The sequence below is a fragment of the Bubalus kerabau genome, chromosome 13 (assembly GCF_029407905.1).
Source record: "Bubalus kerabau isolate K-KA32 ecotype Philippines breed swamp buffalo chromosome 13, PCC_UOA_SB_1v2, whole genome shotgun sequence".
Taxonomy (NCBI): domain Eukaryota; kingdom Metazoa; phylum Chordata; class Mammalia; order Artiodactyla; family Bovidae; genus Bubalus; species Bubalus kerabau.
Window position 1 is genome coordinate 31,523,427 of NC_073636.1, and position 13,996 is coordinate 31,537,422.

At 41.9% G+C, this 13,996-nt stretch overlaps 1 protein-coding gene across 11 annotated transcripts in view; it reads right to left on the minus strand.

Annotated features, from left to right (window-relative positions):
* The window catches only part of RSU1 (Ras suppressor protein 1), a 205,115-nt gene that overhangs the window by 96,758 nt on the left and 94,361 nt on the right, over window positions 1–13,996 (minus strand). For all 11 annotated transcript variants that reach the window (XR_008701464.1, XM_055543908.1, XM_055543903.1 and 8 more), the window contains one exon: window positions 1,973–2,105. Coding sequence is in view for 10 of the 11 variants with exons in the window: in XM_055543908.1 (XP_055399883.1) it covers window positions 1,973–2,105 (133 nt within the window). In the remaining variant the exon portion in view is untranslated. The remainder of the gene's footprint in view (window positions 1–1,972; window positions 2,106–13,996) is intronic.

Here is a 13,996-nt window from a genome sequence, read left to right on the forward strand (position 1 = left end):
TCATGTAAAATATAAGCCAGCGGGCAAATTGCTTAGATGACTCCGATCCTCCAATATCAAATGCTATTGTAACAGACAAGAATATATACTCCAAACATGTCATGGACTAAGTGGATCACAGATTCCCTTTCAAATAAAGTTTCAATAAACTCAGTCAACACCTCTCCTTTATCCAGAATCCTAACGATGTTCAAATAAACAGAAACTGCCTGTAATAGCACCTAATTGTGATTCATTGCCTACTGACTCTAATGTACTCAGAATCCATACATTCACAATGTAATCTCTTAAAAATGAAATGAAAATTAGAAGCACTTTCTTAGGCACTGTATTCTAATTCTCTGTAAATTCTAAATTAGTGTATTAGTATAAATTCTAAATTAGAGTAGATTTAAAAAATCATTAACCAGAATAAACAACAGAGTATTTCCCCCAATTCTGGATTAATAGTAGCTTAGTTTTCTGTAGTTATTATGTACAATGTTTTTCTAACAGTACACCACCCTACAAACCAAAGCACTGCATAACCTTCCATTCACTAATGAAACATTAGAGGTTAATCTAAAACTGACGTTAGCAACAATTAAGAATTTAAGAGAAAGGAAACGAATAAACAGCTAATTTGCAATTATAATTTCACACATTTTCATGATGAACTAGACAAATTTCCAACCCTGAGCTATGTTCATTTAAAAAAAAAAAAACTATGTATAATAATTGCTCATATCTATGTGGTTCATGAAACAATAACACACCCCCTACACATCTTTCATTTCACTCTTTAGTAAGTCTTATGACATAAGATAAATACTAAGATGTCCAAAAAAAATGTTAAGGTATCATCTTAAAAGAAACCTAAACCAGGCTTCAAGTTGCATTCGTATACATGGATATGCATCATTTTGGCATTTTCAGTTTATTCTGCTTGAATATCATTGTTCTTTCACAGTTTACCTTCTCTGTGATTCTGTCTGCTGGAAATATACCAAAAGGAGTCCCAGATGTGTAAGCAGAAACATGGCAGCAGGAGGACTCGTACTACCAGGACCACCACTGGCCATTCATGGGCCAGGACTCTGCCCTGCCAGTTAAATCTGACCCACTGTTCCAACACAGATTCGGAGAAAGCCATGTTGAGCTGGGGGGCAGGGGATAGCTCTGATACCCATAGAAAAAAAGGGAGACTCCAAACTGACTGCAGCCTTTAATGATCCCCGAGGTCTTCTCTAAGAGTTGGGATGTTAAATTCTCACAAGTTGGTACTGGACACAGAAACAGATTCAACTTGACTATGAATTGTTTCAAGTCTTTTGCAGTTGCTTAAAACTAGAGGTGGCTAGATTTCAGCATTAGAGGGTCACTGAAGCACTGAGAGAAATGATCACTTCAATTTGGGGGTGGTGAGTGGGAGGAGCAGAAAATAGTAACAGAAGACACAGTAACAACAGAGCAGGTGGAGGTGGCAGAATTCCTTCTCACCTGAACATACTGAGGAAAAGAGAGGCAGGAATACTTAGGTTTTAATGCTGGACCCCCCAGGAGTGCCCTGGACCGGAGGGAAGGACTTGAAAGATTTTGATGCTGTGACTTAAGCCAACTGATCCCTCCTCGTTTTCTGGCTTATCTTTTCTCTTAGATTAAAGAAGAGAATGATGCTTTCTTAGTATGCTCTACTGATTTTATAAATAAACCACTTAACAATTTCGTTCACAACATTTGTTATTCTCTGCATTCAAAGGAGAAAAGAATATGTTCTGATCTTAATGTGTCTGGTGAATTTCCTTAGTGCCATGAATATTCAGCCAGTTTAATACCTTAAAAGATTTCTAAACAAAACTAGTATAAGTTTCCTTTGACAATATGAATGAAAAATAATCTATAAATAAAGACAATTACTATGTGTGGTTGTTAAGCTGGCATAATTATAAATACCATAAAACCAGTCGATTTCAGAAAATCATAGTCTACTTACTATTTGTACGTCTCGGAGCGGATGTATTCAAAAACATGGGACACGCCAAGCTGGAACTGGTCAGCGATAGGGGTAACCCAGGGATTGTTCTCTGCTTTGAAGATCTGCTTCTGACCAGTTAAATCCAAGTTTCCTAAAAAGACGGAGAGAAAAAATAATGAAGGTCATCTAACCAACAGAAATCAAATTCAAGAAGTAATTCATGCCCAGTAACCACAGCACAACCTTAAGCATCTTCTGAGTCATTTGTTTTAAAAAAATATTTAGCCCAAGTCATTGCTAGTCTACAAGCCATGTCAGTGATTGAATACTGATGCAAGAAATTAGGAAGGAAGGGAAGGCGATGAGGAGAGAGGGCAGAGGGAGTAGAAGAGGTAAGAAGGAAGTAAACTTGGAAGGAATTCACACAATGTAGCATTTGCTTCATTTTTTCCAGTATTTGCTAAAGGAACAAAAACGGCCTTCCAGGATTGAGAGAACCCTTAATATCAGGACATCCCCCAATTTCACCTTGACAGTGTGCATCACCATCTGCCCAGTAAGACTGAAACCTGATCCAATCAACACCACTTTTCATCAAAGCAGGACACAAGTGAAGAAAGATGAGAACACTGCCCATGTAAAACTACTACTGCCTCACTCGGGTACCATAAGCACACCTCAGAATCAGCACTAAAAGCATCTCAATAACATGGTTAAGAGTAGAGATGCACACATATATATCCTACCTATTCACAAATTACCTGTAAAAAGCATTTCCTCCTTTGATTCTCCAGCAATTCCTAAAGTCAGTAATTGACATCACTTTACAGGTAAGAAAAAACACAGAAACTTGGGGAAATTAAGTAATATCTCTAAGAACAGAAAATGTCAGAGTAGGGATTTGAATCTAAGCCTCTGACTCCAAATCTCTTATCTATTTCTACAGTGTTTGTTGACGCTAACAGGTTACGTGTCTCTCTAGATCAACCAAACATGTGCTAATGAGGGTAGCCAGCATCTGGGTACCATGTGTCGCTGGATCAGTTGATTATGTATGCTTTTCTGTTTGGTATATTTGAAAATGGAAAAAGGAAGTGTAAGAAAGAGCTTCAAAGAACATGCTTGCCTACGAGAGAGAGAGAGACAGAGATGTTACACAGTAGAGCTGCATGTGGTTTAAATGGCAGTCAGCTGGCTCACAGAAATCCTTGCCCTCAAAGGCCTACTGAAGAAGTCCATTTTCAGACCCCTGGTCTACAGTGCTAAGGTTTTTGAACACAGACACCTAGCAATTATTCTTTACAGGACACAACCCAAGGACCATTTCTGTCCTGTTCTGAGGCTCCAACTGCCAATTTTGTCCTAACAAATAACCTCAGGATATGGAAAACATATTCTAAGGATGCAAGCACTGCACAAAGCACAGCATTTCCTAGCTAATCTGAACTTCAGAAATGAGAAGATAACGCTTACTAGGACAGTGATGCAGTATTTCTTCTTAAAACAAAAGAAACGATGGTACCTGAATCTGCCTTCTTTCTGTTATACTGATAGACCGTGTTGTATCAACGCTTCACTTTATTGTGCTCTGCACATACTAACTACATTTTTTATAACGTGAAGGTTGCGGCCACCTCACATCCAGCAAGTCTGTCGGTGCCATTCTTCCAACATCACTTGCTTACTTTTGTGTCTCTGGGTCACATTTCGGTAATTCTTCCCATATTTTAAGCCTTTTTATCATTATTATTTATGTTACGATGATCTGTGATCAGTGATTTTTGATGTGACTACTACACGTCACTGAAGGCTCAGATGATGGTCAGCAGCTTTTATCAGTAAGAAAATTTTTAATATTTGTTTATTTTTGGCCGCACTGGGTCTTGGTTGCTGCGCATGGGCTTTCTCTAGCAGCAGTGAGTGGGGTCTACTCTCTAGATGCGGTGTGCAGGCTTCTGATTGCAGAGGCTCCTCTCGTTGCCGAGCACAGGCTCCAGAGCGCATGGGTTTCAGTACCTGTGGGTCGCAGGCGCTGGAGCTCGGGCTCAGCAGTTGTGGCGAACGGGCTGAGCTGTGGCATGTGGGATCTTCCCAGACCAGGGATGGACCCGGCAATGGCAGGTGGATTCTTGACCAATGAACCACCAGGGAAGCCTGTCAGTAAGAAATTTTTAACTAGGTATGTACATTTTGGGGCTTCCCGGGTAGATCAGCTGGTAAAGGATCCACCTGCAATATAGACAGACCCCAGTTCGATTCCTGGGTCAGGCAGATCCCCTGGAGAAGAGATAGGCTACCCGCTCCAGTATTCTTGGCCTTCCCTGGTGGCTCACACAGTAAAGAATCTGCCTACAATGCGGAAGACCTGGGTTTGACCCCTGGGTTGGGAAGAGCCCCTGGAGGAGGGCATGGCAACCCACTCCAGTATTCCTGCCTGGAGAATCCCATGGACAGAGGAGCCTGGCAGGTTACAGTCCACGGGGGTCACAAAGAATCAGACACAACTAAGCGACTAAGCACAGCACACAGCACATGTACATTTTTAGACGTGGCGCTACTGCACAATTAACAAACAACAGTATAGTATAAATAAAATTTTTATATGCAGTGGGAAACCAACAAACTTGAGTAATCTGCTTTATTGTGATATTTGCTTTATTGTGATGGTCTGAAATGCAAACTACAGTTATCTCAGAGGGGTGCCTGAATGAATGTGAAGCTATTCGGAATAACAGAGGAAAAACAGACCAATGGAAAAGTGATCCCTATTTCATAAAATGCTTTTAAAGAAAACCGATATGATGAAATAGTAGGAGAGTAATCCATCATGATATTTCCAAAGCTATTTAAAATCTGCTGGTTAAGTACAAAAATAAGCAGATACATTTCTCTCCACGATTATCAATATTGTCAATTTCCTCATCTTAATGGTTAAACATCATTAGTCAGATATTAAATCACTTGGGAAATTAAGGGGCTTTATTGTCTACACCATGAGTCAGAAAACTGCTTGGGATAAGTGGAAATGCAAATGTTGCACATATTGGGTTTAGCCAAGTGTCCTACAAAGGTGTGACACGGCTGGCGGTGGACTGCTGCTCATGTATTTTGCTTTTATCTTTACTTGGACAAGAGACAAGTTTTTCAGCTTCCCAAGAATCGAATTGATTGCTTGTTTAAATTTTGCTATAATGCTCATTTCCTCATTTGCTATACCCTATGTCCTCCTGTCCATATCATTGTCTCATTACTTCTTTTTCTCCAAATTCCACACTTCCTAAAAATGAATAGAACAGAAGTTTCTGGGGAAAGTCTTAAATTTACAAACAAGTCTGTACTTCTGAAGTGTCATGTTTAAGTTTTTAAAATATTTTTCAGCTGTGCCACTCGGCATGTGGGACCTTAGTTCCCTGACCAGGGACTGAACACGTGCCCCCCTGCACTGCAAGCTCAGAGTCCTGATCACTGGCCCACCAGGCAAGTTCCCAACATGTCGTGCTTTAAATGCACAGTATGTTATGTTGTGCAGTGTCCTTAGGCAGCACGGTCACTGAGGGAAGGGCCGAGTGACCAGATGATAGTAACCACAGGGCAGAAATTCTCTAAAAAGTTGGGGGGTTACTAGAGGTAAAAGCCTCTTTCTTGAAACATTCACCAAATTGACAGCCTACACTTACCCAATATCCTCCTCCCGCCTCTGAGCCCTGCCCACTTACATTATCATGGAATCAACTGTGAAAAGAAATAATCAATGAGACCTTTGGAAAAAATATGTCTTCTAAAATGGGTAACCAAAAAAAAAAGCCATGAAAAGCATAAATTACATAAAGATGTGAACTAATTCCTAAGCAAAGGAGATTTCCCTGATAGAGGTGTTTCTGCTCTAAATATCTTTCTTCCTCATCCCCCCAAATTGGTTAGTCTAACAAAAAATCCAGTCTAACTTTCCCATGGGTAGAGTGTTATCTGATGAACAAGCTTCCTGGACTCTGTCATTCACACACATTACCATGAACTAACTTAACTGGACTGCTTTCCTATTTAACCTCTGGTTCAGATGGGTATCACAGGAAAATGACTTAAAAAAAAAAAAAAAAAAAAAAAACTCTGGGGAAGGAGGAGGGTCAAAAGAGGAGAAGTAGCTGTGTCTGGAGCACAGAGGATTTCTTGGCTTGCTGTATTTTCAAGGCTCTAGGTCAGTGTGAGAGCAATGTGGACCGGGGAAAGAGTTTCGGAAGGATCCCACAGACAAGCCTCAGTTTTTCCAAATTTGCCCAGGACAGCAGGAGAGGAAGACTACTCTCTTCTTTCCCAGCCTGCATCACCAGCTCCCTCCCACCCAGGTGCAGGGTTTGCCTGAGATAGACTGGCTTCTGGGGCCATTTGCTGCAAGGCTTCCACTTAGACATACCTCTCCTCGAGGAATGAAATACAAAGAAACCATATGGGACTAAAAGTAAGTGTGCGCAAGCACAGCTGGGGCAAAGGGACAAAAGATACAAAAAGACCAAAAAAGCCCTATTGCCACTTCTAAAGAGCCTGGAGCAAAAACTAGGTGTTGGCAACTGCAAAAGCAGGGTACTGTGCACCCTACCCTGCCCTCAATACCACCTAAGTGGTGGGCAAACCACTTAAGCCACCCCTCCAGCCCGATCCTTGGACACACTCCTGTCTTCACCCCATATAAGGAACCAGCTCCCTCATCCTTGGGGAGTGAGCAAGGGAACCTATCACCTGTTCTCACTCCTCCCTGCTGCAACAGGAGCCCCAGTAAAGCCTTGCCTGAATTTGGCCTCTAGTCAGTTTCTACTGATTGGGGAAGGACACGAACCCTGATCGGTAGACATGCCCACTAATCCAAAAGTACAGGTATGTTATGAACCAGTTTTAATGGATCATCCTTGAAATCTACATACAGGTACAGGAAAGAACAGCCTGTACTCTCCTACCAGCAACCTACAAACCTGCTTTCCAATGCACTTCATCTCATGTTCACTTAGTAACAGCCTCTGACTAAGCCTGTAGTCTTTTTAATGGTAATCCTCTAAAAATAATGTACTTAAGTTCGATGCTCCCTGGTTGCCATATATGGAAAACAGACCTGGGGGAATAACGTCGCGAAAGGAGGTCAGCTCTGTACCCTGGGCCCTCCTGTCTGAGACCTCGAACCCTCCAGAGAGCTGTCAGTCCCTAGCTATGTCTCTATTTAAGCACTATCAATGGAGACACAAGAGGCAGAGGATGATGCTCATGACGCCTGCTAACTAGAGCACGCAGGACCTGCGGGATGCAAGCTGGACGTGGTTGATTCGGGGAAGAGGAATCTTATGCTGATGAAAGTTGGAGTACACAGAACGGACCAGAGGCTGCTTGTGAGCATTTTTATTTCTATCACTTCAAACTCATCTGTGCACTCTAGCTGGAGGAGGGGGATGCTAGAGGGATGGAGTTACCCTCCCCCACACCCATTTATTTACCTTAGTGTCAAACAATCCTCAGTCAGATTTAATACCCAACTTCAGATTCACAGGTGCTTCATGGAATACTGGAACTGGGAAGCCTAGCAGAAAAGCATGATTCATGTTCACTGACATGGGGTGTGTGTGTTGGGGGGAGGTGCGATAAGACCACATAGTAGCTTTGTGGTGGATGCTATGCTTTTTTCTTAACAAAAAACCACGAAACCCATGCTTCAGGTCCACAGCGCACCTTAAAGCAGACAACTATTACAGATGACAGAGATGGAAACTGCACGAGCCAGAGCCTGCGCCAGCACCGACTCTACGAGCTGTAAGCCGACTCAGTGGAAGGGGACATGCCTGTTTTATTTTCTGAGTTAATGTCACTGGTGAAGGATGCAGTACCTGCTTCGGTGCAGCTGCGATCCTCCCAGCTGGCTTGGTGTCTCTCCCTTTCTCACCTCCCTCTGAACGAACGCAGCAATTTCAGAAGAGGGTTAAGATAATTAGAAGAAAGCTCGGCCATCATCCCATGTGAAAAGCTGACACCTGGCTCCTGGGGGCCCGGCAACCAGTTCCTCTGACCTCAGCCGAGCTCATCCATCAGCTGTCTGAGGCGGGTTCCCTCTGCAGTAATAACATGCAGGGAGCATCTCAGCGTCCCGTCAGTCAGGCTGCGGGAGCCCTAACTTGCCGCACGCTTGGCTGGCTCCAGTTAGGAGTCCTTGCCCATCTCCTTTATTAGAAGCCTGAGCAGCGCTCGGGTGCTGTTCTAACAAGGATCAGGCGGCAGGATTAAGCACTGTGACAAAGAGGATCTAATAAGCTAGAAAGGGGTGCACCCGCGGACACGCTGGCTGCCTCCCAGACACACATTCCCTCTGCTCGCTCTCCGGTGGGGAGGCCCGGGCCACATGGGGAGCCAGCCCACACCGTGATGAGCGGTGACCCTCTGACCGGCACTGCCCTTAAGATCATCTGTCACTCACAGGCTGCTTCTGAAATTGCAAATTGGATCTTCCATTTTATTACCTGCAAAGGCACCACATGTACTTCATTCCAGAGCCTCGAGTACAGCAGCTCTGCCATGCAACTGTATTTTGTAAAGGCTAAAGAAAGCACGGAAAACAAGCATTCCCCTCGCTAGTGATACATGTGATTGGATGGAACAGGCCTTGTGGCCCCATTGATAAGCAGACTTGTTTGCATGTATAGAAATGGGTTGTCTTCATAATCCTACTGATAAGAATTCTTCCTGAATACTCCAAATCCTGAAACGCGTGGCCAGGAACATCGTTTATTGCATATTAAGCAATCAAGGCAACCTGGGCAAATTTTTCATGTCATTGAAGCATCATTCCCTCCCTCCCTAATTCCAAAATCTGCGGAACACTTTTTAAATGAGTGCATCCTAACAGCCAGGCTCCCTTGCTCATGAAACTCTAAGGCCATCGTCTAACAAGGTAAAACTAGCAAACCGTGGCTGATGGGGTACTCTATCATCAGTATACTGGATTTGCCCAAACTCAGGAAACTGATTTGCTGCTGAAGGGGTCTAGATGGGACATTATGACAGCTGAGAGATCACCTCTGCTCTGCAGTGAATCCACACAGAGGAGCTAACCACAAGCAACTCCAGCACAAAATAAAAGCGACATTCAGGGCTGCTCCAAATATAAACAGATATTCTACATGTAAATCCCTAAGCTTATTACTATGTAAGAGGCTTCTAATTACAGAAGTGCATGATGACAGCTGGAGATGGAAAGCTTCTATCTTTTTCACTTCTTCAGCAACAAACTTTACTGAATGGAAAACGAGCATAAGGCTTATAAAATCATGCTCACATTGGAATAATAAATGTTTGCTATAATAAAACACTGGAAACAACCAGAATGTTCAATAGGTGAGAAGCAGAATAACATGGCTACTCAATGAAGTGTTATCTGGTTATTAAAACAAATGACAAAGACTTGTATGTTTTGATTTAGGCAGAGATCTACACCCTAATTTTAAAAAATTCAGGGTATACTAAGTTTGTTATGATTTCATTTTTGAAAAAAAAAGTATAGAAGAAAGAAATCTCATATTAGGTATATAAGGAAATGTTTAAGTGAAAAAGAGAAGAGAAGGACACATATCAAATTGTTAATATGGGTTTTCTCAAAGGGGGAAATGAAGGTGGGGAAGGGATTTGAACTCACAGAATAAAAGGTAAATTATTTATTTTCTTTCTCAAGAACTCCATGTGATTACAAGTATGAATTATTTTTACAATTAAATAAGAATAAGGTGAATGAAAAGGATATCATCAAAAGTAATTCAAAATATAAGACGGATGCTAATTAGTACAAACGCAGTGCCTTTTATTTAAAATGGCATCATCCCACTGCAGGAACAGCCTGAGGGTCTGCTAAGCCCTAACTGGATTGAGAAGCAGGGTCTGAGGCTGCTGCTTTTTCTGGGCATCATTGATGCAGTCCAAGTAGGCTGGAATGTCTCATGACAGCTCTCAAATTTATTCTGTGGGGAATTCGAGGCCACACTGTCATTCTGGCAATTGTCTGCTTAGCCTTCTGGGAACACATTTTTAAAACAGGCATTTAGCTCTCTTAATACATATGAGGCACTGCTGCTTTGTGAAACATACTAAAACTGTGCCTCTTCCGATCTAGTCAAGGGAAGCATACAATTTAAATGAAAGAGATTTTGTAAAAAGCTCAACACCCTGCCAAATGGCTTCAACTACAGCGGCCTCTGATTTATGTGTGTATTGTGTGGAGGAGTCCAGAAGCCCTTTTAAAGAATGAAGAAAAATATCACTTTACAGTTTTCCCCAGTGCCCTTCTTGGCCATGTGACATCTGTGTTCCAGGTTAAGATGGACTAGAAAAGGGTCTCTCAGTCGCTGGTAAATACAATTCCCCATCAACAGGGCCATGGTCATCCTGAGGGCTCACCACCATCGCTGCTTTATTCAGCAAGTCCCTGTCCATGGAGGTCCAATGAATAACTCATGTGGTAAACCTGGCCTTTGTGTAGGATTTCCCCATTATTCTTCTAAAGGTGGGAGGAAAAACCTTACTTTTGCTTAACAGATGTCCCTTTTATTGTTTATATAACATCAAGAAGCATATTCTTTTTTAAAAAAAATATTTATTTATATATTTAGCTGTGCTAGGTCTTACGTTGCATCATGTGGGATCTAGAGTTCCCTGAGCAGGGATTGAACTTGGGCCCCGGCATTTGGAGCACTGGATCTTAGCCACTGGACCACCAGGGAAGTCCCCAGGAAGTATACTCTAAAGCCCAGTGGGTCTGGCTCTGGATACCACATACCATTCACTGGCTTTCTGACCAAATGACCTTGGGTAAATCCCTGTGTTTTCTGAGCTTCAGTTTCCTCATCTGCCAAGTGGGGATAATGGTACCAATTGACAGGATTGTGGACAGGAGCCCAAAGGTGTACAAAGTCATTCTCTACCCTGGAAAGCACTACATCAATATGAAATGGTCTTCATTATTATGTTAAGCGAAATCTGCAAAGGAGAGAAAGATGTATACTGGAAAACAATTTGCCTAAAACAGAGATTCACTCAGGGAATTCATCTCCTGAAAGTTAAAGTCGCTCAGTCGTGTCTGACTCTTTGCAACCCCATGGACTATATAGTCCATGGAACTCTCTAGGCTGGAATACTGGAGTAGGTAACCTTTCCCATCTCCAGGGGATCTTTCCAACCCAGGGATTGAACCCAGGTCTCCCACATTGCAGGCAGATTCTTTACCAGCTGAGCCACAAGGAAGCCCAAGAATACTGGAGTGGGTAGCCTATCCCTTCGCCAGCAGATCTTCCAGACCCAGGAATTGAACTGGGGTCTCCTGCATTGTACCTCCTGAAATAGAATGCAAAATAAACATACATTTGCCTGGTAGTACCCTTTCAAGGAAAAGGCCCCCAAGTTCATAAACTTCTCAAAGGTCTGTGATCAACAGTAGGGCCATGGGGCTTCCCTGGTGGCTCAGTGCTAAAGAACTGCCTGCCAGTGCAGGAGACATGGGTTCAATCCTTGATCCAGGAAGATCCCACGTGCCGTGAAGCCAACTAACCCCGCACGTCACAAATATTGAGCTTGGGAGCCGCAACTACTGAAGTGTCTGTACCCTAGAGCCTGTGCTCTGTAACAAGAGAAGCCACCACAATGAGAAGCCCATGCACCAAAACTAGAGAACAGCCCCTGCTTGCTGCAACTAGAGAAAAGCCCATGCAGCAAAGACGACCCAGCACAGCTATAAATAAAATAAAAATAAGCGAAAATAAAAACAAAAAGCAGGGCCAATAAGAAATTTAGGAATGCTGATTTCATTCCCTAGAAGACTGAAGGGTGGCAGTCTGCAGCACCCCATGTGGGTCGGGTCCCAGAGCGCATTAGGTCATTCAGCGTCCTCCCAGGCCTCACTGTCCTTCCACTGAAGTCCCCCAGTTCAAGGACAATGTTCAGACTGCCTGGGAAGTTGGAAATGTAAACACCACTGAGAAAGCCCCAGTTACCCCAGAGATCCCAAGGAGACATCCCTGAATATCAACAACACAGACTAGATAAATGGATGTTCAAGGAATAAGTTCCAGCAATCACAACTTCTTATAAGATCAATAAAGGTATCACACCCTTCAGTAATCTATTCCAAGTACAGATGTGTAAGAATTCTGAAACTGAAACCAACTATCTTATTTGATGAAGAGCAACATGATGTGAGTGGAGGAAAGAACTGATTGCAAAAGAAGTCAGCACATATGTGGAATCTAGAAAAATGGTACAGATGAACTTATCTACCAAACAGAAACAGACACAGAGGTATGGAGAACAAATTTATGGACACCAAGGATGGAAGGGAAAGTAGGATAAATTGGGAGATTGGGATTGACCCATATACACTGCTATGTATGAAACAGATAAAACTAATGACAACCTCCCGTACAGCACAGGGAACTCAGTACTATGGTGACAAATGGGAAGGAAATCCAAAAGAGAGGTAATGTATGCATCATACAGCTGATTCGCTTTGCTGTACAGCAGAAACCGACAGTGTTGTAAAGCAACTATATTCCAATCAAAATTAATAAAAAATATTAAAAGAAGTCAGCACATTTGGGTTCAACTCTTACGTTTCTCATTAACTACTCATATATCTGGTTTCCTCATCAGTGAAGAATGATATCGGGACTGATAAGTTCTAAGATTCCTTCCCAGTGTAAAACTCAACTAAATTTTTTTAAAGGAATTCTCAACATTCAAAAAAGCATTTGCATTTATATCAAAGGATGGATGTTAACTAAACATATCGTGGTAATTATTTATAAAATATGTAAGTCAAATCAGTATGTTGTATACTTTACACAGTGCTGTATGTCTATTATATCTCAAAGTTAGAAAAAAAGAAAAAATTATGCTAAGGATACATCGATATTCACAGTGATTTATGAATACAAAATTTCATTTATGCTGCTTGTGCTCCTCCAGAACATCTGCAAACAACTCGAATAACTGAAGGGTTGGTTAATATATTACGAGACACTCTTAGGATGGCAGAGTATGTTGTCATACGGTTAAAAACGATTTCAAATAAAATTTAATTACATGGGATAATGGTCATGACACAACACTGAAGGTTGAAATGTAGGCTATAAAACCCACATCAGATGATCCTATGTTTAAAAAAAGTTTATATACATGTGTGTAGGAAAAAGACTAGAAGAACATTCACACATGTGCATACACAACAAGAGAAAAGACTTCTTTCTTCTTAATAGTGGTTATTTCTGAAGGGGAGAATCACCCTTTACTGTGCTTCCCAGTTATTCTAAAGCAGTGATTTTCAGACTTGAATGGGCATCAAAATTTCCTGGAGGCCTCTGGAAAACCTCCAGGGTTTTTGACTTAGGAGCACCTGGATAAAACCCAGAGTTTACATTTCTAACAAGTCCTTAGGCTTCCTCGGTAGCTCAAACTGTAAAGAATCTGCCTGCAATGCAGAGGACTCAGGTTCAATCCCTGGATCGGGAAGATCTCCTGGAGGAGGGAATGGCAACCCAACTTCAGTATTCTTGCCTGGAGAATGCCATGGACAGAGGAGCCTGGCAGGCTACAGTCCATAGGGTCCCAAAGAATTGGACAGGAATGAGCGACTAACTTTTTCACTTTAGGGGATGATGATGTCTGCTCTAGGGACCATACTTAGAAAAAGTTTCCGTTTATTTATAATAATAAAAAAAAGTAAGCAACCAAATGTTTTTAAAAGCTTAAATAAAGCAGCCCCCAAATATTAAATCTATTTAGAGTACTAAAAAAAAATCTGAATTTTCAGATACTACTACCAGTTCTATTAAGATGTTAAAAAAATAACACAAAAGCTTCCATAAAGTAGTGAGTGCTAACATTAGTATCATCTGCATCATAATTATAATAGCAATTAACTGCGGAGCATATATTATGCACCAGGTGCTGCTTCAGGAGCTCCACATTATTTCAAGGGGTAACAACAACCGTGCCCGGAAAAGTATCACTATTATCTCATTTAAAGAAGAG